Here is a 22,870-nt window from a genome sequence, read left to right as displayed (position 1 = left end):
GATGAGAACAGTGAAAGTGAGATGAAACAAGAAAGAGGGGAGTCAGTGAGCCCGTTATGCGGAGGCGATCTGCCTTGCATCAATCGGCGCAGCGTGGAAGGCGGTCGAAACATGGATCACGTGCAAATCGCGCTAGTCGAAGCTCCCACAGGGCCAGGAATATTTTCTCTTCCTCACCTCTTCGAGTCTGATCACACGGCTACACCTCTCTCTATCCGTGCCAAGTGATCTTGAGGTGTTTCTTTTTCTTATCTCCACCCAGCAGGGATGGGACTGATGTAATATTCATACCCCCTGACTTGCAATTGCATGTACAAAGCTTTTACGTCTTTTCTGTGGTACGGGGAAACCGTTCAACGCGCGCACCATGGCTACCACATCGCACATGTTTATGTACTCCCTGACGATCCAGCCCCCAACTGCCATCACACAGGCCATCTTAGGTCAATTCGCAGGCACTAGGGACCAGCAGATCGTCACCTCGTCAGGCTCGAAATTAACCATCCACCGGCCTGACCCGGCACAGGGCAAGATCACGCCTCTTTTCTCTCAAGATGTTTTTGGCATCATTCGCTCCCTCGCAGCTTTCCGCGTAGCCGGAAGCAACAAAGGTATGTCGCTTTACTTTTTAAGCTCCTCATCTGCCCCTCTACGAGTACAACTTAGTGATTCTCCAAGCTTCCTGGGCAGCACGGTACTCCTACGAAGTCTCCCCTTGAAAGAGGGTTGAGACCTGCCCTGGACAGCGACGTTGATACTCGTAACGATTAGTTATCAACGGACTTTGCTGATTCTCATAGATTACATCATCGTCGGCTCGGACTCGGGTCGCATCACAATCATTGAATATGTTCCCTCCCAGAACCGCTTCAATCGCATTCATATGGAGACCTTCGGAAAGTCCGGGGTTCGTCGCGTCGTGCCGGGCCAATACCTCGCGGTGGATCCAAAGGGACGTGCGTGTCTGATTGCTTCCGTGGAAAAGAATAAGCTGGTCTATGTTCTCAACCGAAACTCGCAGGCAGAGCTTACCATCTCCTCACCGCTCGAAGCCAACAAGCCCCAGACCTTGGTTTTTGCCATGATCTGCTTGGACGTCGGTTATGACAACCCCGTTTTCGCTGCTCTTGAGGTGGACTACTCGGAATCTGACCAGGATCCTACTGGTGAAGCGTACGAAGAACTCGAGAAGGTTTTGGTGTACTACGAACTTGACCTCGGTCTGAATCACGTTGTTCGCAAGTGGTCTGACCCTGTTGATCGCACAGCATCCATGCTGTTCCAGGTACCTGGAGGCGATGATGGCCCAAGCGGTGTCTTGGTGTGCGCGGAGGATAACATTACCTACCGCCACTCCAATCAGGGTGCGTTCCGCGTCCCTATCCCTCGACGTCGTGGACCCACCGAAAACCCCGAGCGCAAGCGCTCGATTGTCTCTGGAGTCATGCACAAGATGAGAGGTGCTTTCTTCTTCCTTCTCCAAACCGAGGATGGTGATCTGTTCAAGTTGAACCTGGAAATGGTCGAAGACAAGCAGGGCAAACCTACTGGAGAAGTGAAGAGACTGACGATCAAATACTTTGATACGATTCCTGTATCAACCAATCTGCTGATTCTGAAAAGCGGTTTCCTCTATGCCGCCAGTGAATCTGGAAATCACAATTTCTACCAATTCGAGAAGCTTGGTGATGATCCCAACGAGGCAGTCTTTTCCAGCGACTCATTCTCGGCTGATCACTCTGTGTCTTCCGCGCCAATCTACTTCCGTCCCCGAGGCGCTGAAAATGTCAACCTCATGGAAAGCATGAACTCGTTGAGCCCTCTGATTGACAGTAAAATTCTCAACTTGAGTGAGGATGATGCCCCTCAAATCTACACAATCTGTGGCTCTGGGGCCCGCAGCACATTCCGGACCTTGAAGCACGCACTTAAGGTTTCTGAGATCGTGGAGTCGGACCTTCAGCAAGTTCCTTCGGCTGTATGGACAACCAAGTTAACCCGAGCCGATGAGTTTCACACATACATCATTCTCTCTTTTGCCAACGGCACCCTCGTCCTGAGCATCGGCGAAATTGTCGAAGAAGTTTCAGACACTGGATTCCTTTCTTCGGCTCCTACTCTGGCAGTGCAACAAATCGGCGAGGATTCTTTAGTCCAAGTTCACCCTCGAGGCATTCGTCACATCCTCGCAGATCAGCGAGTCAATGAATGGCCCGTTCCGCAGCATCGGTCCATCGTTGCAGCAGCAACCAATGAACGTCAAGTTGCAGTGGCACTCAGCTCAGGTGAAATTGTCTACTTTGAGATGGACGCGGACGGGACATTGGCAGAGTATGATGAGCGACGACAGATGTCTGGTACCGTGACCTCCCTGAGTATGGGAGAGGTACCAGAGGGTCGCATGCGCAGCTCCTTCCTGGCCGTTGGATGTGATGACTCCACCGTCCGCATTCTCAGCCTCGATCCAGACTCAACACTCGAGAGCAAATCAGTTCAAGCTTTGACATCTGCACCATCTGCCTTGCAAATTATGGCCATGGCTGACTCGAGCTCGGGAGGCACGACTCTTTATCTCCACATTGGTCTTTACTCAGGTGTCTACCTTCGTACTGTTTTGGACGAGGTAACCGGTGAGCTCTCGGATACCAGAACTCGCTTCATCGGTGCCAAACCTGTGAAACTATCCCAGGTATCGGTCAAGGGCCAAACAGCTGTGCTGGCGCTCAGCACCCGTCCCTGGCTGGGATACTCCGATGTCCAAACCAAGAGTTTTATGCTCACACCCTTGGACTATGTTGGGCTAGAGTGGGGATGGAATTTCTCCAGTGAGCAGTGTGTGGAGGGCATGATCGGAATTCAGGGCCGCAGTCTACGGTATGTTCATCCAAAATCCCCCCAATCCCCCCATCCCCTTGATTCTATGATGAGAAAATCAATCCGAACTTCTATGTGGATGAAACTTTAAAAGAAAAATTCCAATTGTTCCTTCTGAGATCAACCTTCTCTTATACCATGTTGAGACTGCAAATTCTTCTGGACTGGTACTAACCGAAAATAGGATCTTCACTGTGGAGAAATTGGACAACAATATGCTCCAAGACTCCATCCCTCTCTCTTACACTCCCCGACGCTTTGTGAAGCACCCCGACCAACCCCTCTTCTACGTCATTGAAGCCGACAACAATGTCCTCTCTCCTGCTACCCGTCAGAGACTGATTGATGATTCCCAAGCTCAGAATGGCGAGGTTGCGGACCTTCCTCCAGTTGACTTCGGATATCCCCGAGCCACTGGCCACTGGGCTTCATGCATCCAAATTGTGGACCCGGTTACCACCAAATCTGTGATCTTCACTCTTGACCTTGAGGACAACGAGGCAGCAGTCAGTCTTGCCGCTGTATCCTTCTCTAGTCAAGACGATGAAACTTTCTTGGTTGTGGGAACTGCCAAGGATATGATAGTCAGCCCTCCCTCGTCCTCTTGTGGTTTCATTCATATCTATCGATTCCAGGAGGATGGTCGGGAATTGGAGTTCATTCACAAGACTCAAGTTGATGAGCCTCCTCTTGCTCTTCTCGGTTTCCAAGGGCGTCTTCTGGCAGGCGTCGGCCCCATTCTTCGTGTGTACGACCTTGGCATGAAGCAACTCCTACGGAAATGTCAAGCACCCGTGGTACCCAAGACCATTGTGGGTCTGCAGACACAAGGCAGCCGAATCATTGTCAGCGACGTCCGTGAGAGTGTCACCTACGTTGTCTACAAGTACCAGGACAATGTCTTGATCCCCTTCGCGGACGATTCCATCGCACGCTGGACCTCGAGTACAACCATGGTGGATTACGAGACGACTGCTGGTGGTGACAAGTTCGGAAACCTGTGGCTGGTCCGTTGCCCTAGCAAGGCCTCCGAAGAGTCTGACGAAGATGGATCTGGGGCGCACCTCATCCACGAAAAGGGTTATCTCCATGGAACCCCCCACCGTCTCGAGTTGATGATCCACTTCTATGCCCAGGATATTCCCACTAGTATCCACAAGACTCAGTTAGTCGCTGGAGGTCGTGACATTATTGTCTGGACTGGTCTCCAAGGCACAATTGGAATGTTTGTTCCTTTTGTCAGCCGTGAGGATGTCGACTTTTTCCAGCTTCTGGAGACCCAGCTGGCTTCCCAGCAACCCCCTCTGGCTGGACGAGACCATTTGATGTACCGCAGCTACTATGCCCCTGTGAAGGGCGTTATTGACGGAGATCTTTGCGAAATGTATCTTCTGCTGCCTAATGATACCAAGTTGATGATTGCGGGTGAACTTGATCGATCTGTTCGGGAGATTGAGCGCAAGATTTCGGTAAGTTGCAGAAGTTCCCCAGTGTGTATTTGGCGTTTTACTAACACCTCCCAGGATATGCGAACACGGGTGGCGTATTGATTTCGGGTTGGTTGCGGCGTCTGCTGGCGTTCCTTGCTGTCCTATCTACGGGCTTCAGATACCTACCTCTTTCTTAATGCATGATGATTATGCAGATTTGAACCACGACTAATTTTCAAGTGAACCTGATTGTTTCGACGTTGCACTACATAGACCTCCTTTCCCCTCCCTTTCCCCTGGCTATCTTTAGCCATGTAGACTTTTATGATGTCTCTTGCCTCGCTCGGTCTGCCGTTTCCCGTCGGTTAATCTTGAGCTGGATGCAGCTGGTCACTTTTTTGTGCTAGCTTGTACGAGACGAGAAGAAGCGTGAAAGCGCGTCGACGATTTTTGAGTACGATTTGATCCGAAATGCACCACGGGTCTGCGTCGTAATTTATCAGTTGGGACATGCTTGTAAATGTCATCTTATCCTAGTGACTGAATGAAACAATTTATTCTAAATCTTTTTTGGTCCAGTTTTGGTGTATATACGTAGCTTAATACTCCGATTATCTTGAGCTCTTGAAATATTTGCAAAGCTGTAGAACTCGAAAAGCACGACTTTCCCATATAAACACGTGCATAGGAATCACCTGATCATCGGCCTCCCCATGACTTTGCACACCGAAAGATCGCATTGCACCATCCGAGACTCCATCTTTTTGTTTACTCCGACACTCCGACACTCCGTGAGAACAAGAAAAAACAAGCTCGGCGCGCAAAAAAGCTCGGCTATGGCCGGAAATCTCTGGGGCCGGAGCTAGGCCCAGGTTCCATATTCTCTTTTCCGCGGGAAGAGTTTATACTAGACCTCATGTCTAGAAAACCTGAAGGTCCTCACATATGACTGGAGAGTGTTACAAATGCGAATCCACGGGATATTGCTTGGAAATCGGCATTCTGATAAACAGAGTTCCACGACACACAATGATTGGCCATTTCACGAGCACAGCAGAGGAGCTCGGGCGCCCTTCGAGAATGTGGGTGGAGTCAAAGGGCGTGCATGTCGTTAGTAAGGCGCACTCCACTTCTCCCCCTTGAGTTTGTACTCTGTTACTCCGTACTTCTGATGTACTTGGACGTTGACTGGCTGTTTTAGGTTGGAAGATCGGATCTGAACGATCGGGAAAAGAAGAAGGGCGTTTTTCTAGAGATAGGGTCTTTAGAGTTGGAAATCCACCTGAATATCATGTGCGACCTTGAATTGACCTCTCGTTGTTCTATGCTCCTTGGCCAAGCGGAATGTCAACCCAAGGGCGTGCATGGGCGAGAACGGATCCTCGCATCCGACCAATCACTCTCTCCCCTCCGATCACTCCATGGCTCGGCCTTCCCTATACTGAAGTGTATACGATCGCTCGTTTTTTTGGATTTGGGGGCGTTCCAAGTAGGTTATGGTCGTGATCTGATATCATGGTAGCTGCGCCCTATAGATGACTCGTGAGTCACACCCCAACCTGATTTATAAGAACCTTGAGGGATATGCGATGAGGCAATCTGAAACCTTGCTCACATTGCTTGTCACGGCTCCTCCACACTTGGTTTGTCTGACTCCATTGCGGTTGTCAACGGCTCCACCGTTTACTAATTTTTTCCTTTATTTTTCCTTAAGAACAATTCGATCTGATCTCTGTTCTACCTCCTTTCTTTTTGATATTCCATCTTGTCTTAACTTTGACGTGTCGGTTATATTGTTCCTGCATTTCTCCGTGGGACGAGGCTTCATATTCTCTTTGCTTTTTCCGTGGAACAATGTCAACGGCCACTTCAATCATCAGCTCTGGCTCAGACAGGTTAGATGCCTGGACTAGACGCTCAAAGCCTAAAATCGAGATATATCTTGCGGGACAAAAGCCAGGACATGTCAACTCTTATACCACCGCAGAGAGTATTGATGGCACCATAACCGTCACCGTTGAGCATGAGACCCGATTTGATGAGATTGAGATCCTGTTTGAAGGTAAGTCCTATTGAAGCCCGGCCTGTGAGCAATGTTAATTTGAGAACAGGTGTATCTCGAACTACGGTAGAACGGGCATCATGCCCCGGCCGGACGGGGTCACAACAGATGTTCCTTAAGTTGCGCCAGCCTATTGATGAAATGGAATATCCGACTCCGCGAGTGCTAGAGAGTGGCCGGACATATGAATACCCCTTCACATTCGTCGTCCCGGACCACCTGTTGCCCCAGGTCTGCACCCACACCAAGAAGAATGCTCACATTCAACGATCCCACACTATGCTGCCGCCAACATTGGGTGATCCCATCCTTGCCAGCAATGGCAAGACACTGCTAGATGATATGGCACCCAACATGTCCCAGATTGGCTACACGGTTCGGGCCTCTGTTCTTCAGAAACAACTCACCGGCCCTGGATTCGTGGCTATCGCCGCCATTGCCAAGAAGATCCGTATCATTCCAATTGTCGAAGAAGAACCCCCAGTTGAAACCTCGGCGAACCCATCTTTCTGCACACGCAAAGAGAAGAGCGTCAAGCGCGGAACATTGCGAGGCAAATTAGGACACATCGTTGCTTCATCCTCCCAGCCCAAAGCCGTTCAATTGCTTCCTCCAAACGGTGAGCCAAGTGATACAGTGAGCACTGTGGCCACGGTAAACCTGCGATTCGATCCAATCGGGGACGAGAAGCCTCCCGCACTTGGAACAATGACCAGCAAACTTCGCGTCAGCACATTCTTCAGTGCGGCCCCATGGGATGACTTCCCTTCCTCAACCGGCATGCCCTTCGCCCATATCGGATGCGGCCTCTACACAGAAAGCGTGCCTCTGTTGACCATGTGTGTCGAATCCGCCCAGTGGACAAAGCAATCATCAGCAGCCAACTCGATGCGCCGCGACTCCACCGACTCATCGTCATCTGATTCATCAACGGGCCCGTCCTCAGCATTCACCGGGGACACTTACTACACCGCATCAGTCGTGGTCCCTGTCACCCTGCCCGAGTCAAAAGCTTTTGTCCCGACTTTCCATTCCTGTCTGATGTCCCGCATCTACGCCCTCGAGCTCTCCTTGACATACCACACCCCCGCAGCCAACCTCATGACACCGACAATCTCCCTCCGCCTCCCGGTGCAGTTCACGAGCCAAGCCAAGCACGCTGAATCCATCAAGGCTGCACTCGGTGTCACTGTCACACAGCAAGAACTAGAGGAGTTCTTCCACCCACGCAATGTGACTTCTCCTACCGATTTTTCCAACCATACTCGCAGTGAGGTGGTTGACGTGGGCCTTGCCCCTCCTGAGTACTCGGAAAGGCTGAGCACGCTGCGAGCCAGCCACTGAGGAATACGAGATGTGGATGGTTTCGTCCAGGTTCATTTGTTAATCGCCGACCAATACCCCTAATCATGGTGGCTAACAAGAAAAGTTCTATTTTTGTACAGCGTTCTATACGGTTATGACTACTTTCTTTTTGTTTCGATTATACCCTACTGTTCATACACAACTTTTTTTCTTATGTCTTGATTTGTAATTAAAACCGTTACAATCGATAGTATCTCATGCCTCAGAGGTCGAGCCACAATAGGGCCTTGAGGAAGATCAAACTGAATGTTATAGACGACGGAAGGAATTCTTCCATCCCACAAGCCAACTATGGTTACAGTCGTATTTGCCATCGTAGCCTTTGGATAGATATGTCATGCCGCGAACAATATTCTGACAAAACCAAACTCTAGAGCACATCCTGACACTGATGTTATCCAAAATAGCACCGAAAGAATAAAATGGCTTTGACTGAGAACAACGCAGTCGAGGTTTTGAAGGTGCTGTAGAAAGAAAGCTTCGGAGCAACATGTTCGAAACGACTTCTCTCGTTGATTATGGATGAAAACCCCAACCAAATAGCTGCTCGTTGTTCGGTGCTGGGAAAAGCGTAGCTCTGTGGGCTTTCCAATCACCTTGGTCCTCTTCATCGAAGCCCGTTGATCGTGGCATGCATGCGCGCGGTTTGCATGATTGTACTCGTTCAACGACTTGTGGGTAACACGTCCCGTAAATGAGGTTCATCCCTGAGAATCGAGGCATGTATATAGGTAGGAAGAAGGGAGAATTCACAAGAGGTAGACGGGTGCCTCATTGCCGAGCTCGTCCAAGGAACAACGCCATATAGACCCCTTTGGAGAATCAAGTTGGGTCAGTAGAGAAGATAAATGTCAGATGGGGGTAACGTTACTTCTTTTTCGCTATATCATAGATACTTGGATATATGAAAGAATATCTCTCTCGGATATTGCTTCATCAAACCACCGTCACTTTCTTATGTGGCAGGTCGACATTTCTTCAAAGCTCGTTGGTATAAGTGTATAGGTGAAAGTATAATGAGGAAGTATTAAGAGAGGAAGAGGAAGAAAGTGCAGACTTTATAGGCTTTTTAAAAGCAAACAATCACATTTCACAGTTACTTCATCCGATAGTCTGAAGCCTCTTTGGACTTCCTGTCCACCTACTGATATCAAAGTCTACATAACACACTCTCTATCCCTATTCAACCTCAATATATACTACATGGGTACTCCCAGCCAAGCTTCAAGCATCCAAGGTTCCCTCGAGCCCATTCCGTCATTGTCAACTCAATTCCCCTTTTCCCCCTTCTCCTTTCTCCAATAGTAACCTAAACCCAACATCAATCCAAAATGCCCTCTCTCACAGTAGCAGTCGCCCAATCCTGCACCCAAACCTCCCTATCCGAAACCCTGCGCGCCCTCGAGCGAACAAGCACCCTCGCCGCCCGCCGCGGCGTCCACCTCCTCCTCTTCCCTGAAGCCTATCTAGGCGGATACCCGCGGACATATTCGTTCGGGTCTGCGGTGGGAAGTCGACACCCGCGCGGCCGGGACCAATTCCTCGTGTATTTCAAGGCCGCTGTTGATCTAGGCGATACACCGACTGGGGCCGGGGCTGACTGGATTGCTCGCAGGCTGGAGATTGCAGAGGGTAAGAGGTTCCGCGGGGATAGGACGAGGGAGTTTCTGGAGCGTGTTGCGAGGGAGACGGGAGTTTTCGTCGTTACTGGATTGGTGGAGAGAGCGGGAGGGAGTTTGTATTGTGCTGTTGTTTATGTTGATCCTGTTAGAGGTATTCTGGGGAAGAGGAGGAAGGTTATGCCGGTATGGACTTTTCTTTCTTTTTCTTCTTCTCTGGCGCTATCATTCGGTATGTATACTGACCTGGTAGACGGCTGCTGAACGCATGATTTGGGCTCAGGGCTCGCCCTCGACTCTCCGCGCTGTCACAACAACCCTAAACGGTATCCCACTAACCATAGCCTCTGCAATCTGCTGGGAGAGCTACATGCCCCTCCTGCGTCAGAGTCTATATTCCCAGAACGTGAATATCTATCTCGCTCCCACAGCCGACGCCCGCAGTACCTGGCTCCCGCTCATGCGCACCATCGGCATAGAAGGCCGCTGCTTCGTGCTCTCGGCGAACCAGTGCGTGCGTAGCTCCGAGCTGCCGGAGTGGATTACCGGTGCAAGCCAGGATGGAATTCCAGAATCTAGTTCGGGTAAATCGCACGATCCAGAGATGAAAATGTCCGTCGCTGCTGAGGGTCCGCATGAGATTGTCTGGCCGCAGACTCACGGCGAGGCCCAGGATCAGGCCCAGAGTCGGTCGGAGGGTCCCGCGACGAATACTAAGCAGTCATCCCTGGATCCGTCAGACTCGGTCTTGGATTATGTCTGTCGGGGTGGAAGTTGTATTGTTTCGCCGCTTGGAGACGTTCTTGCCGGTCCGCTGTGGGAAGTCTGCACGGATGACGTGCCGGATAGTAGCGATGCTGCGGTGACGGATTCCGCGCCTGGCACGTCCGCTACGGAGTCTAGTCCTGCTGTGGCGGCGGGTGATGGTTTAGCTATCGCATGCATTGACTTGGATGATTGCGAGCGTGGACGGCTCGATCTCGATGTTGCTGGGAGTTATTCACGGAGTGATGCGTTTAAATTCGAGGTTAAGGGGTTGGATCTGGCGCCGCCGCCGTTGTAGGATGATTTAATGAGTAAGGTATATGGTATTGAGTATTGATGCGGATATGGACTGAAAGTAATGGAATGAATATTTAGCTACGAAGAATGCCGCTAAGAAACATCGAATTGCAAAACTTTCTACTCAAAAGCACAATCATAGCAGAATCAGGGATTCTAGTCGTCAGGCAATCGTCAGGCAAAGAAAAGAAAAGAAGAAAATCGACCACTGCAAAGTGCAAACCGCCGCTGGACAACTGAAACGCCTTGGGATATCAAAGGACATAACAAGTCATAAACTTCGTCACCATGCGACAGCTCCGACCGGTCTCTATATACACCCTCCACCATTTAAATCGAGAACCACTGCTAATGGTGCCAATCTAACCGGCCGCACTGATGGATCACGTTTATTCCACCAGCCACACGGGCGACTTGATCAGCACCGTTGCAGGCCCCTTGCCGCGCACTTCAACAGCCAGGAACGCTGCAAACCGAATGCGCGGGGCGCTCGGCGCTACCTCTGCAGGCTCGCTCTTGTCCTCGGTTGGCCCAGGCGGCGGCGTCGAACGACTGTTCTCGCCGCCATGCTTGCGGCTTATCAACGCGCCAAATATGGACTTTTTCGTCGACTTTTTCTGTGCCGATGAAGTACTCTCTACCGCTCCGGTTGAGCCGGATGAGGTATCTCCCTCTGCCGCGACAGGCTCCTCGAGCTGCTCTGGGTCCGAGGGTGGCGGGGGCGGGTGGCTCAGTGCGGGTAGTTGGCCTTCGACCTTCATGTATTGCTCAGCGAGGGAGATGCCCGGTGGGAAGTAATCGACGCAGACATCGCGAGCTTCGAGCGGGATTTTCTCGATGATGTTGACGGAGTTCTCGATAATCATACGCACGCTTGCTTCTAGCCCTGGCAGCGCGATTTCGTGCAGTTGGGATCCTATGAAGGCAGCGAGCTCCACGATTAGATGCTCCACTAGCTCAACGCGACGTTCTTGGGCCTCGGGTCCGACTAAGGAATCACCCAGTCCGTCGAAGGTCGTGCGACGCCAGTAGGAGAGTCTCGCGGAAGCATTCTCGCGGTCTTCTTCCGATGTCGGTCGCTGCCGTCGCAGGTTCATTTCGATACTCTTCAGCTGCACGCTAAATGTCGGATCCAAGCACGGATGGAAATATCGCTGGAATACTTCCTCTACTAGCCACCGGCTGATTACTGCCCGTCCGACCGGGGTCATTTCTTTCGTGCCGACCGACAAAGCATCGTCAGTGACCATTCCATTCAGCCACGCCGGAATACTGCGCCAATCTTTGCGCACGGAGAATGCCAGGTCTTTAATCGCTCCGTCCAGGCGCTGGAACCGGCTGGTGTATTCATTATCGTCAAGTACGGTACGCGACACCGCCATTCGCTGGTGCGCCACCGTGTTCTGGAGATGCTGCACCTGCGCATCTTTCTCAAAGTAGTATCGTTTCACCTTGGAATACTTGGCCTCTGCTCATTGTTAGTTTATCAAAAACCAAGACCGAATCATAATCCTTACGGAGTTCATCATGCTTCTGGATCAATGCCCGCACGTCCACTTCCCCGGACTCCTCCCGGCGGTGTGTTTTGGTGGGTGTACTCCGTCCGGGATCAGGCATGTTGTTTGACACACTCCCCTGCCGACTCCGGTTCTGCTGCGGAGAACCGGCGGATTTTTGTCTGTCCAACGGATAAAAACCCTGGTTTGATGCCTGCGCGGAAGACTGCATGGCGTCAGGGTAACGGGACTGCAACGGGGAAAGCGGCTCGTGAGTCTGCTGGGATGGGGGCCGAGTATTCAATACCGGATCCTGGGCAGAGAAAGCCTGTCCCCGATGAAGATGTTCCGTGTATCGTGGTGATTCGGGGATATCGGTGGGCGACGGTCGGGAGTACTGATCAAGGGTCGAGTCGGTGTTGGATCGCTGGAGTTTGGTATAAAGCGGTTGCACAGGCTGCACAGGTTTCTGTGACCACTCGGGGTTGTCTTGGACGTGAGCAGGATGGGAAGGTCGGGGAGCTCGTTGGCCCTGGTATTTCGGTTGGTACGCGAGAGATTGCGGCGCCACAGGTGAGGGGTTCTCGGTGTAGGAATGCCGGAGATGTGGCGGAAATTCGTCGGACTCGTCCAAGGTCTCTGGATGTAAAGTTCCAGGTGAGGTAGGTTGTGAGATTGGTTTGCCCTTGACAGAGACGCTGCGCTCGACACGGCCCTTTTTGCGCGAGTCGTCGGGGACGGTGACGTTGACGGTCGGTCGGTCACGTAAAGGTTTTTGACGCTGACTTTGCGACCGATTCAAACCCTGAGGCTGATTCTGTACAGAACCAGAGTACTCGAATTGTGCAAGGCGCCGGTCAGACTCCGTGTTGGGTGCGTTGGGGTCCGGTGGAGTAAACGCGGGGTGGGCCAACTGTTCGGCGCTGCGCATAGAATGGTGACTTGTCCGATTCGAAGGCGACTTGCTCTTAAAGAGGTTGCGCATCACTGCTTTTGATCTTGAGAAAAAGGAGAGAGGGAGAGAGGGGAAGAGGCTGATTTGGTGGACCCTAGCGGGTTGACGGGCGGTGATTGGAGAGGTTGTTCTATATATAGGGTAAACAATGGATGGCCTTGGTGGGATGCCAGAGTATATAGCAATTGAATGAAGTGAGTGATATGAGACAGAGAATAGCATAGTATCTGATATAAGACATAATGCCGATTAACTGGTAGGAAGTGTAGATATCATCTCTCTAGTATATCCGCCCTAACTACAATATAGAATATATGAACACTCAAAGAAGAAGATTCGAAAGAAAGCCTTTAACCCAATACTTTCGATATACAACATAGAGAAATACACTATACGAGCCATGTGTAGAGCCTCGTCACCTATTATGTACATACCATACTTCGGTTACAAACTGCCCCCAAATTCCCCAAAAGATCCGCTCAAGGCGAAGTAAATCATAATTCTCGTATGAAGTCCCATTCCCCATGCCAAGAATGGTGGAGTCGAAATATGTGATGGAGCCCTTCTCAGCCCCAGACCAACGCGTCCAGGGCTGAGCTGAACAGACAAAAACCCAATGTCTTACTATTAGGCACTTCTATCCCATAACTCGAAAGCAATACTGATCCTTACGATCCAAAAACACAACCTTGTTCAATAACCCCGCCGCCTCCACATTGCGCCGAAAATCTTCTAGCGGACTCGCAAATACGTCGTAATCATCATAGTGGATCGGGATCGTAACGTCTGGTTGGATTAGCTGGATCAATTGCAGACCCTGCCCCGCATCCATCGTAACCGTCAACGCTAGCGGTTCCATTAGTCTTCCTACTAAGGGAGAAGGAATGGTTGTACCGCCGAGGTGGACGAGCATTAGGTCGATTCGTTGGTCCGCGTATCGCTTGGAGATTTCGCGCAGCTCGTCTACCATCAGGGTATCTCCCGAGATGTAGATGCGATAACCGCAGGAGAAGTCTGCAGCATTGGAGCTGCCGTGGCCGAGCTCGAGCATCCAGCCGTTCGTTGGTGGGAACTATTGCTGTGTTAGGTTGATTGCCATCTATTAGGAATACCTAGAAAATAAAACGCCACCCACCGCCTTAGCTAGCGCGTTGAGCTTCTCTACCACTCGCTTAGGAGGCACATGCTTCCCCGGCATACCCGTCACACGCAGGCGGGGCTGTCTGGGGCCTTCGGTGCCTTCAATATTGACCTCAATCTGCTCAAAAGGTTTAAGCGCGCATACAGACGTAAATGGGTCCTGTTTCTTAAAAGCGAGACGCTCCTGCCCATGTGTTGTCGTGATAATGGGTAGATCACGCCTCAATGAAGCCTCGACCATTTTATCAAAATGGTCCCTGACATTATCAGTGATCGCTCAATACCTCTATGCTCGGAGACATACTCGTGATAGTGCGAAAGAAGGACAAGATCAATCCGAGGGAGGTCGTGCAGGTCGACGGCCGGGTTGGTGAGGCGCTCGCTTGACACGCCTGGACCGAGGTGGACATGTTCGCCTGCGTGGAGGAAGTTGGGCTAAGACAGTTAGTCTGTGAGCATTCGACTTCCCATCAAGAGCTGACATCAGTCATAATCCGTATTCCCGCCCATTCTCTGCTTTGTTTTAGTACACGTACACACTGATACAGTTCTAGATGTGAACTGACATAATCGTTGTGGCCGTTCCCACGAAGAACAGGGTTGCGTTCTCTTCGCCTGATTTGGATGGATGAAGCTTTGTCGCCTTGGCTGGGGGAAGTTGCGCCGGGGTGGAAGTCGCCAGTGGGAGGTCTCGGGTTGGGGGATCATCCTTCGGGTCGATTGAGATACGCTTCATGGTATATGAGTAGTGAGGGGATAATGGCAGGAAATGCAAGCATCCGTTGCAGCACGAGAGGGCTTTGGTATATAAATCTACGTATGCATGACATCACAAGCGATAGATGTAACTGACAGCTATTTCCCGAATAGGATTGTGGTCTACTATATCGTTTCTTGTAACGCGCTAACTTGCCATGGCCAGTCTCAACCTCATGTTCATCGATTTGTTCATTTCAATATCGTGGTGTATATACTACAGCAAGAGATCAACCCAATGAGTTGGATCCTGTAGTGAGGACACAAGAGACACAAGATACTCTGCGTGTAGGACTGACATATCCACCTTCAACATCCCATCTAATTCAATCCTTTTGCACATATATTCAAACCCCGCCAGTAGGCAGTTACACAACGGAATTAACACACGCCATGTGTCTTGCCATCCTTGCCCTGGAGCGAGTGCTTCTCTTCCAGGTAGTGACGGTGAATAAGCGACTGGTGGCGAGGTTGGTTGCGGTGGTTCTTCATGTGCCTGTGGAGCTGTTAGTATGAAAATCGAAACATTAGGACAGAATAAACTCACACTCTGTACTTGGCCATCATATTCTTGTCCATTGCATCCAAAGTATCAATGGCAAGTTTGAAGTCCTGGATCAAACTGTCGCATCGGTTCATGCTGAAGTCTTCGCGGATGACAATGCGCATCATCTTCATTTTCTCGCTGTGGGGCGCCATAGTGTACGCAGGAACAACCCAGCCGCGCTCGCGGAGCTGGTGGGCCAGAGCGAATTCATCGTAGACCCGATTGGGGTCTGTGGGAAGGCGCCAGGCCACTAGGGGCAGGCCCCTGCCCTGCGTCTGGCTCAGGATGACCATGCCCAACTTCTCAAACTCTGACGCCATGAAGTCACTGATGCGAGTCAGGTTGGTCATGATGGCACGGTAACCGTGCTTACCCAGGCGGATAAACTGGTAGTATTGTCCAATGACATGGGAAGCACCCTTGGAGAAGTTCAGGGTAAAGCTGGCCTGGTCGGCTCCGAGGTAGTTGATGTTGAACACCAATTCTTGGGGCAGATACTCCACCGCGCGCCAGATAACCCATCCGACACCGGGGTAGACTAGACCATACTTGTGACCGGAGACGTTGATGGATACCACCTTTTCCAGGCGGAAATCCCAGACGAGGTTAGGGTCGGTGAATGGAGCGACGAAGCCACCACTAGCTGCGTCGACGTGGATCGGGCAGTCAATGTTACGCTCCACCAGCAGATCGTTGATGGCCTTGACATCCTCGTATTCGCCGGTGTAGGTGGTACCCAGGATGGCGCAGATACCGATTGTGTTCTCATCCACCAGATCCACAGCCTGCTGGGGATCGATGACGAAACGGGTGTCGGTACAGAAGACGTACTTCTCCTCGATATCAAAGTAACGAGCAGCCTTCTCCCAGCAGACCTGGACAGCACTGTTCATAATAATGTTGGGGCGCGAGAAGTCCTTGCCCTCGGCCTTGCGCTTGTTCTGCCAGCGCTTCTTCATAGCCAGTGTGCCCAGCATGATAGCCTCGGAAGATCCAATGGTTGAAGTACCCATGGCGTTCTCACTGGCGGCATCGGTGGGAATGTTGAAAAGTCTAGCAATCATATTGACACATCGGTTTTGGATCTCGGCGGAGTGAGGGTACTCCTCGTAATCAATGAAGTTTTTGCTGAAGGAGTCGGTCATGATCTCCTCGATCTCCTCTTCCATGTAGGTGGTGACGAAACTGGCGAGGTTGAGCTTAGGGTTACCGTCCAGACTCAGCTCATCCTTGATCATCCGAGCGGCGATCTGGCGGGGCATCTCCCGCTCTGGCATTTCATGCTGGGGCATGTGGTCCACGGCAAAGTGAGTGCCGTAGACATTGGTGTCGGCGTCATTTGTCTCGATGGGGGGAATGGAGTCAAATTGACGAGCCGAGGGGAGCTCACTGTCCTTCTTGACTTTGGCGAGATGAACCATAATTGCGAATAAAAGATGATAGGTAAAAGGTAAAAAACAAGAGAGAAAGAGACCAGGTCAAAAAGAACTGAAGAAAAAGCAGAGATTGAGGAGAAGGAGAGGGTTGAAGAAGTAATGAGAACGGTAAATAGACGTGCGGGGAGGGGAGTACTTTTATAGGTTACGATGTTACCAGGTGAGGAAGAGATTTGGCGGCAGATCGGTGGAGTAAAATACGATCGAGCGTAATTAATCGTATCGAATTGTATAAATACCCTCCGTGCTCCGTGTCGCTGGCAAAACGTCGGCGGTAAATCGAAAAGCTTCGATGACGCAGTGGATGCCCACTCCATCAGCCCTCAGCTCTTCCCTCTACTTGTCCTTCTTCGACTTTATTCTTCCTCAGACTTATGATCTTCAGTATTTCTACCTAATCCAGTCTAATTCAATCTACGTATTCCAACCTACTTTCTCTCGACTACGTGTTCATATACACAACTTCCAAGCGATCCCGTTGCTAACCCTGGAAAGCTTGATAAAAGCTTGGCAGAAGTGACGATCCCGATGAAGCCGGTCTGCCCCTCTTATTATGGAGACCTCAGGCCAAGGGTCCAGTCAGAGCTTACTCTGGCGCAGAGTTTCCACCTTGGCGAATTGATAGTAAAAGTCCAAGCTCTTCGGATTCAGCAGTGTACCCGAGGGCTGAATGATTTTTCCCGAGACTATCTGCTTCACAGGGAGCTCCACCTTTTTTAGATTGACCGTGGTCTGTGACGATGTTCTGGGTCAGTCCCGCTTTTGTAGATCTTTTCTTCCCTATGAAAGTACGTACCGGAATCTCAGGTGTCTCAAAGGTGAACATCGGCACATGGCGGGGGCTGAGCTCTGTCCGAATCGCGTTCTTGACTCGTGCAACCAGATCCGATGTGAATGCTACCCCTGATCTCATGAGCAAAAAGAGCATCACTCGCTCGTCCGTATCCGTTGGTCGTCGCTGCCCTACGCAGATGGAGTCCGCTATCTCTTTCGAAAATTGACCCTCGAGCACCCGGTAGATCTCGGCCGATCCAAACCGCACTCCCGAGGGGTTGAGCACTCCATCCGCGCGTCCGTGAAACACGATTTGTTTTGTAATTGGATGGATGGAGACGAAATCGCCGTGGGTCCACACATCTGTACAGATTTAGTGACTGTAGTCCTACGCACATGGAGGGGTGAATGGCGCTCACTATCGAATCGCCCGAAATACGCATCGTGGTACTTCTCACCGCTATCGTCACCCCACAACAGTGTGGGCATGTTGGGAAAAGCAGAGGTGGCGACCAATTCGCCCGGAACACCCTCCTCAACGGGTACACCTTTGATTCCGTCGCCGCCTTCAATCGTAGAGTCGTAGACTTCCACGGGAATGCCCAGGCTACATCCGGCGCACCCGCCAACATACAAGGGGACAAGAGGGTTGCCGGTTCCGAAGCATCCTGCGATATCAGTGCCGCCAGAAATATTATTCAGGCGAGCATGGGATGGGAACCCTTCGTCGTAGAACCACTCAAACAATCCATCCCGCAGGACCATTCCAGTGCTTGTGACAACCCGTAAAGAGCTGAGATCGACGTTCTCGCGGGGTTTGATCTTAGCCTGTTGTAACTCATGCAGCCATCGGGGTGAGATTCCAAGGTGGGTCACCCTGCAATTGATTAGCCGGAAACTGTAAATGTACATCTGTGGATGTCAACAACTTACTTTTCCTGCGCTGCAAGATCGACCAACGCAGTGATACTTGGAATAAATGGACTTCCATCATACAGCACCACCCGAGCCCCAAAGAGCAACGTCTTCACGGAACCCACATACATAATCCATCCAGTGGTCGTGTATTGCAAGCCGACACAATCAGGCCCGAGATCGTTATGCAATCTGCCCTCCTTGGTCGAGTTTAGCAGCACGCCGCCCACGGAATGGACAATACACTTCGGCTGTCCTGTCGTGCCAGACGAGTAAACCACCAAGAAAGGATCACGGAATCCAACTCTTTCAAATTCAAGTCTCTCGTTGCCGCCCGCCTTTGCAAGAAACTCCGCTAGAGTCTTGGTCTTAGGGATGGAACTGATATCGGCCGGCTGCGAAGAGAACCGAGGTATTGCGACGACTCCCTCGAATCCAGGATCAGACGCCATGCCTTGAACAATTTCCCCGATCTTCGATCGCAGGTCAATGGTCTTGCCATTATAAACCGCCATGTCGTCCATAAACAGCCAGCGCGGCTTTATCTGCTGCAGTCTATCCAAGACACCCTTAGTACCCATATCCGTGGAACTGGACGAGAAGATAGCTCCCAGAGCCGTCGATGCCAGAAGTACAAGCAGTGTATCAATACTATTCGCCGCGCAGAGAGCAATGCGATCACCCCGAATGACCCCATGAGCTTTCATAGCCTGAACCAGCGCTCCAGTCCGTCGTCGGAGCTCACCCCAGGTGAGGTGGACAACCTCATGGGCAGCGCCTTCGCGGACTTCGCTAACGGCGATCTTGTCGTCCTCCTTATCTGTCTTGCCGCCAGCAACGCGCGAGAAAAGCAGGTTCTCAGCGAAGTTCAGGCGCACACCGGCGAACCATTCAGGCACGCTGTCCATTCGCGCGGACTCATCGACTACCGTTGTGTAGGAGCCCTCGTGGATCAGTTGGAAGTATTTCCAGCAGAATTCCCAGAATGCCGAGCGGTTCTTGATTGAATACAGATACATATTATGGAAGGACTGGGAGAAGTTAGGTGGATATTATCGTTAGACAGGCGAAATTCACTCACGTCGAACTTGCGTCCGGTGGATTGCTCTAGGTCGCGCTGGAAGTGGCCCATTTGGGTCGACTCTGGGGCTGGGTGCTGCCATAGTTTACGTGGAAGGGATGTCATCTTGAAGAATTGGAGGTGTCATGCGAGTGAAGGATGTAGGATTTCATCAATCAACTAGTTTTATGCTCTTCCCAGGTTACCGAGGCCCGAAATATTGTAAGCGGGCACATAATCTGCGGGGACCCCGCATGGAGATGTGGAATCTAGTCCTATTCTGTTACCATCTGCATGACTGCCCGTTCTATGACTCTACGGATTGGCGACTATGTGCTGTTTGCATTGTTTGCTAGATAGATTGTTTGTTAGATCGCTAAGCAAGAAGGTTCGAGGTTTGCAACGTTTGCAAAGGGTCCGCTATATCAACAGGCTGCTTCCACTTTGCAACCTGCTTCTTTTTTCTTTCTTCATCTCAGTTATTTAGTTGAATGCACTCTTTCTATTCTTCAGATCGACCTGGCGCCTCACATACATTGAGCATCGTATCATACCGCCACTACAGACTTTCCACGCCACTCATTCGTCTGCGAAATAGCTTTATTCGACGCCATGCCGTCCATTCTTTCGCATGGTCCACGAATCCACGTTTTTCTAGTAATTTCTGAACCTCCGACCTCCACCAATATGACTCCTCACCGGGGCCCGCGTCGGGAAGATCCAGTCCACTAGACAACCGGAACTTGGTTCGTATCCATCCTTTTGGGACATAACCAGCAATATCCCAATCAATGATCCCAATAGTACCAGCCTTCGGTATATCTTCCACAATGATGTTTACTGGACCGAGATCGGCATGGTAGAAGACGAATGTCGAGCAATCCATACCCAGCATTTGACAATTTTCGGTAAGTTCTTGAGGGCGAAAGTCCCGATTGTAGAGGTTGGTGAGATAATTTTCAGGCATGTATTTTCCGTCCACACCACCAAACATAGGTCTTTCCCAGCCTGCAAGGGTCTCGCATACTTTTACCACTTCCTCCACATAGTGATGCTTCCAGGTTTGGTCTATAGTAGGCTCGATATATATCTGCCGAGATGCTGTATTGCTACTACTCGTTCATATTCTTCTTTTTCATTTCAAGGAGGGAAATCTTCAAGTGCCTCGATGCCGACACAGCAACTAATGCCAATGAATCCCGGTAACTATATTGTCTTGGGTAAAGGTATGTTACGTCTAAAACAGAGCGCTGGAGTTTCCAATGTTGATAATTGTACCAGAAGAACGAACTACCAACTGCGTCATGCTGCAGAACATGACACCAATACCTATAATGAACGCGACCTGGTAAGTCGATCTCGAAATGGTCAAGCATTGTATAACGATACTAATCATTTCTATACAACTAGTGTATACCCACAAGCAAGAATAGAAGCGGAGAAACTATTATTGGATCGACTCCGCTGGCCCACTAGTCGTAGATTTATTTGATATAGTGTCTCCACTGAGAGATAGTGTTCACGTTGCGTTGCGATGTCGTTTTCATTGGTTGCAACCAGTGGGCTCCTGCTAATGACGAGCTTGGAATATTGGAATATTGATTCGCCAGGGGGAAGGGAAATACCTGGAGAATTGATTTGACTAGCGGTGTACGGAGTAACTACATGAGGACACCAAGCCCGACTCGAAGTCAACTTGAAACAATATTCCTTCTACATTCACTCCAAGGCAAGACACCATAATAAGCACTATAATTCTGATCTGATATATAATTTCAACGGGTGTATCATCAAAGCTGACAAAAGAAAGAAAAACAAAACCAAGGCAGCCTGACGTAGGTTGCAAGCCCCCCTCCCCAACATCCCCACCTAGCGTACAATACTGATCATACACAGGCTCTCGCACTCCACAATTACTTTACTTATTTGAACTTGCGCTTCAGCCAGGACATGAACCCGCCCTTCTTCTTCTCGGCCTGCGATCCTGACTCGGAGGTCTTGTGAGTATCTTGCTGGGCCTTGGCAGCCTCCTCCTTGACAGCTTCGGTCTTGGTCTCGGGCTTAGGCTCCTCGGCCTTGGGCAACGCCTCCTCAGGCTGTGCCTCGTCGCCACGCTTCAGGGCAGCTTCGGGCTTCTTGGGCTCGGCCTCCTTGGAAACAACTGGAGTGGCGGCCGGAGCAGCAGCCTTGTCGCCCTTGGAAGCGAGAATGGCAGCGTTCGCGGCGGCGACCGCTACGGGAGAGGAGGGGGCGCCGGCCTGAGCAGGGGTGGTCTTGTGAGTGGACACGGGGATCTTCTCCTCAGCCTTCTTCTCCTCAGCCTTCTTCTCCTCAACCTTCTTCTCCTCAACCTTCTTAGGTGCCTCCGCCTTCTTCTCCTCGACCTTGGGTGCCTCCACCTTCTTCTCCTCGACTTTGGGTGCCTCAACAACCACAGGAGTCTCCTTCTGTTCCACAACAGCCTTGGGTGCCTCAGCCTGAACAGGCTCAGGCTCAGGGGTGGTCAACGCAGCAGCCGTAGCCGGTCCAACACCGGCCAAGGTCTCAATGGTCTTCTTGTCCTCCGCCACGCTAGCCTGAATCGCCTCCTCGTCGGTCTTGGGCATCTTGTGGGGCTTCAAGTTATCCTCGTTGGTGAAGATGGGCTTCTCGTACGGGCGCTTCGTGTGGGCGGCGTCGGTCTCGGCCGGGGCGGCAATAGGCACGGGCGCAGCGACAGCGGGGGCGTTTGAGTCTGAGGTCTTGGGGCGCTCGACCAGTGTCGCAGGAGCGCCGGTCAGGACGTCCAAGGAAGCGGGCTCCCTAGTGATCGTCTCCGGAAGGACTGCAGATTTCAGGTTAGTCGGAATTCATCGCATATTACTAACACGCCGTCATACCAGTGCCTGCGGTAGCGCCATCGTCCAGCTCGCCCAACTGCCCGGCCTTGGAGGCCTGCACTTTCTCCACGGTCTCCTCCACCGTACCCTCTGTCGCGGGAGCCTGCTCGGCCTTCACAGCCTCCTTGGTCTCCAGATCCTTGGTCTCTGCGACAGCTGGGATCTCCGTTGCGGCCTCGGTCACGGGGGTGGCCTCGGGCGCCTTGCTAGGCTCCGCGACGGTCTCGGTAGGCTGTGTCGCAGTCTCGGGCGCAGTCTGTTCGGTCGCAGTCTGGCCTTCGGTTTGCTCGGGTTCACTGAACGGTTAGATGGTGATGTGGCATCATGTTGAATTTTTCAACTTACACCACGTCCTTGGCGCTCTCTACGGCCGCGACGGGCTTGCTGCCCTTCTTGTTCTTCTTTCCGCTTTTTTTACCCATGGTGATTGTATTGATTCTGCGCTGGTCAGAAGATGGAAGATGAAGGAAAGATAAGTCAACTTACGATGGTAGTGAAGT

At 51.3% G+C, this 22,870-nt stretch overlaps 8 protein-coding genes across 8 annotated transcripts; 3 read left to right on the top strand and 5 right to left on the bottom strand.

The window, feature by feature from the left end:
• Window positions 1–367: 367 nt before the first annotated feature.
• LCP9604111_5240 (DDB1/RSE1 family protein) lies at window positions 368–4,424 on the top strand (the record flags this gene model as incomplete). Its single annotated transcript, XM_039073029.1, has 4 exons — window positions 368–611; window positions 801–2,874; window positions 3,059–4,343; window positions 4,398–4,424. 4 exons carry the CDS (start codon window positions 368–370, stop codon window positions 4,422–4,424), a joined length of 3,630 nt encoding a protein of 1,209 aa, XP_038928702.1.
• A 1,734-nt stretch (window positions 4,425–6,158) lies between these two features.
• On the top strand, window positions 6,159–7,710 carry LCP9604111_5239 (arrestin (or S-antigen), N-terminal domain protein; the record flags this gene model as incomplete). Its single annotated transcript, XM_039073027.1, has 2 exons — window positions 6,159–6,366; window positions 6,416–7,710. The coding sequence occupies 2 exons, from the start codon at window positions 6,159–6,161 to the stop codon at window positions 7,708–7,710; spliced, it is 1,503 nt and encodes a 500-aa protein (XP_038928701.1).
• Window positions 7,711–9,062: 1,352 nt separating this feature from the next.
• On the top strand, window positions 9,063–10,413 carry LCP9604111_5238 (nitrilase; the record flags this gene model as incomplete). The annotated part of the gene is made up of 2 exons (XM_039073026.1): window positions 9,063–9,536; window positions 9,604–10,413. 2 exons carry the CDS (start codon window positions 9,063–9,065, stop codon window positions 10,411–10,413), a joined length of 1,284 nt encoding a protein of 427 aa, XP_038928700.1.
• A 388-nt stretch (window positions 10,414–10,801) lies between these two features.
• On the bottom strand, window positions 10,802–12,893 carry LCP9604111_5237 (uncharacterized protein; the record flags this gene model as incomplete). Its single annotated transcript, XM_039073025.1, has 2 exons — window positions 10,802–11,880; window positions 11,930–12,893. The coding sequence occupies 2 exons, from the start codon at window positions 12,891–12,893 to the stop codon at window positions 10,802–10,804; spliced, it is 2,043 nt and encodes a 680-aa protein (XP_038928699.1).
• A 607-nt stretch (window positions 12,894–13,500) lies between these two features.
• Window positions 13,501–14,739, bottom strand: LCP9604111_5236 (MBL fold metallo-hydrolase; the record flags this gene model as incomplete). Its single annotated transcript, XM_039073024.1, has 5 exons — window positions 13,501–13,935; window positions 13,999–14,260; window positions 14,308–14,438; window positions 14,486–14,516; window positions 14,570–14,739. The coding sequence occupies 5 exons, from the start codon at window positions 14,737–14,739 to the stop codon at window positions 13,501–13,503; spliced, it is 1,029 nt and encodes a 342-aa protein (XP_038928698.1).
• A 401-nt stretch (window positions 14,740–15,140) lies between these two features.
• LCP9604111_5235 (glutamate decarboxylase) lies at window positions 15,141–16,727 on the bottom strand (the record flags this gene model as incomplete). The annotated part of the gene is made up of 2 exons (XM_039073023.1): window positions 15,141–15,255; window positions 15,307–16,727. The coding sequence occupies 2 exons, from the start codon at window positions 16,725–16,727 to the stop codon at window positions 15,141–15,143; spliced, it is 1,536 nt and encodes a 511-aa protein (XP_038928697.1).
• A 594-nt stretch (window positions 16,728–17,321) lies between these two features.
• Window positions 17,322–19,617, bottom strand: LCP9604111_5234 (acetoacetyl-CoA synthase; the record flags this gene model as incomplete). Its single annotated transcript, XM_039073022.1, has 5 exons — window positions 17,322–17,474; window positions 17,539–17,879; window positions 17,936–18,393; window positions 18,450–19,462; window positions 19,513–19,617. The coding sequence occupies 5 exons, from the start codon at window positions 19,615–19,617 to the stop codon at window positions 17,322–17,324; spliced, it is 2,070 nt and encodes a 689-aa protein (XP_038928696.1).
• Window positions 19,618–21,413: 1,796 nt separating this feature from the next.
• LCP9604111_5233 (uncharacterized protein) lies at window positions 21,414–22,792 on the bottom strand (the record flags this gene model as incomplete). Its single annotated transcript, XM_039073021.1, has 3 exons — window positions 21,414–22,315; window positions 22,371–22,666; window positions 22,716–22,792. 3 exons carry the CDS (start codon window positions 22,790–22,792, stop codon window positions 21,414–21,416), a joined length of 1,275 nt encoding a protein of 424 aa, XP_038928695.1.
• Window positions 22,793–22,870: the final 78 nt, after the last annotated feature.

Source organism: Penicillium roqueforti, assembly GCF_015533775.1.
Source record: "Penicillium roqueforti strain LCP96 04111 chromosome Unknown scaffold_12, whole genome shotgun sequence".
Taxonomy (NCBI): Eukaryota; Fungi; Ascomycota; class Eurotiomycetes; order Eurotiales; family Aspergillaceae; genus Penicillium; species Penicillium roqueforti.
Note: the sequence above shows the minus strand (reverse complement) of the source record. Positions and strands in the feature narration are given on the sequence as shown.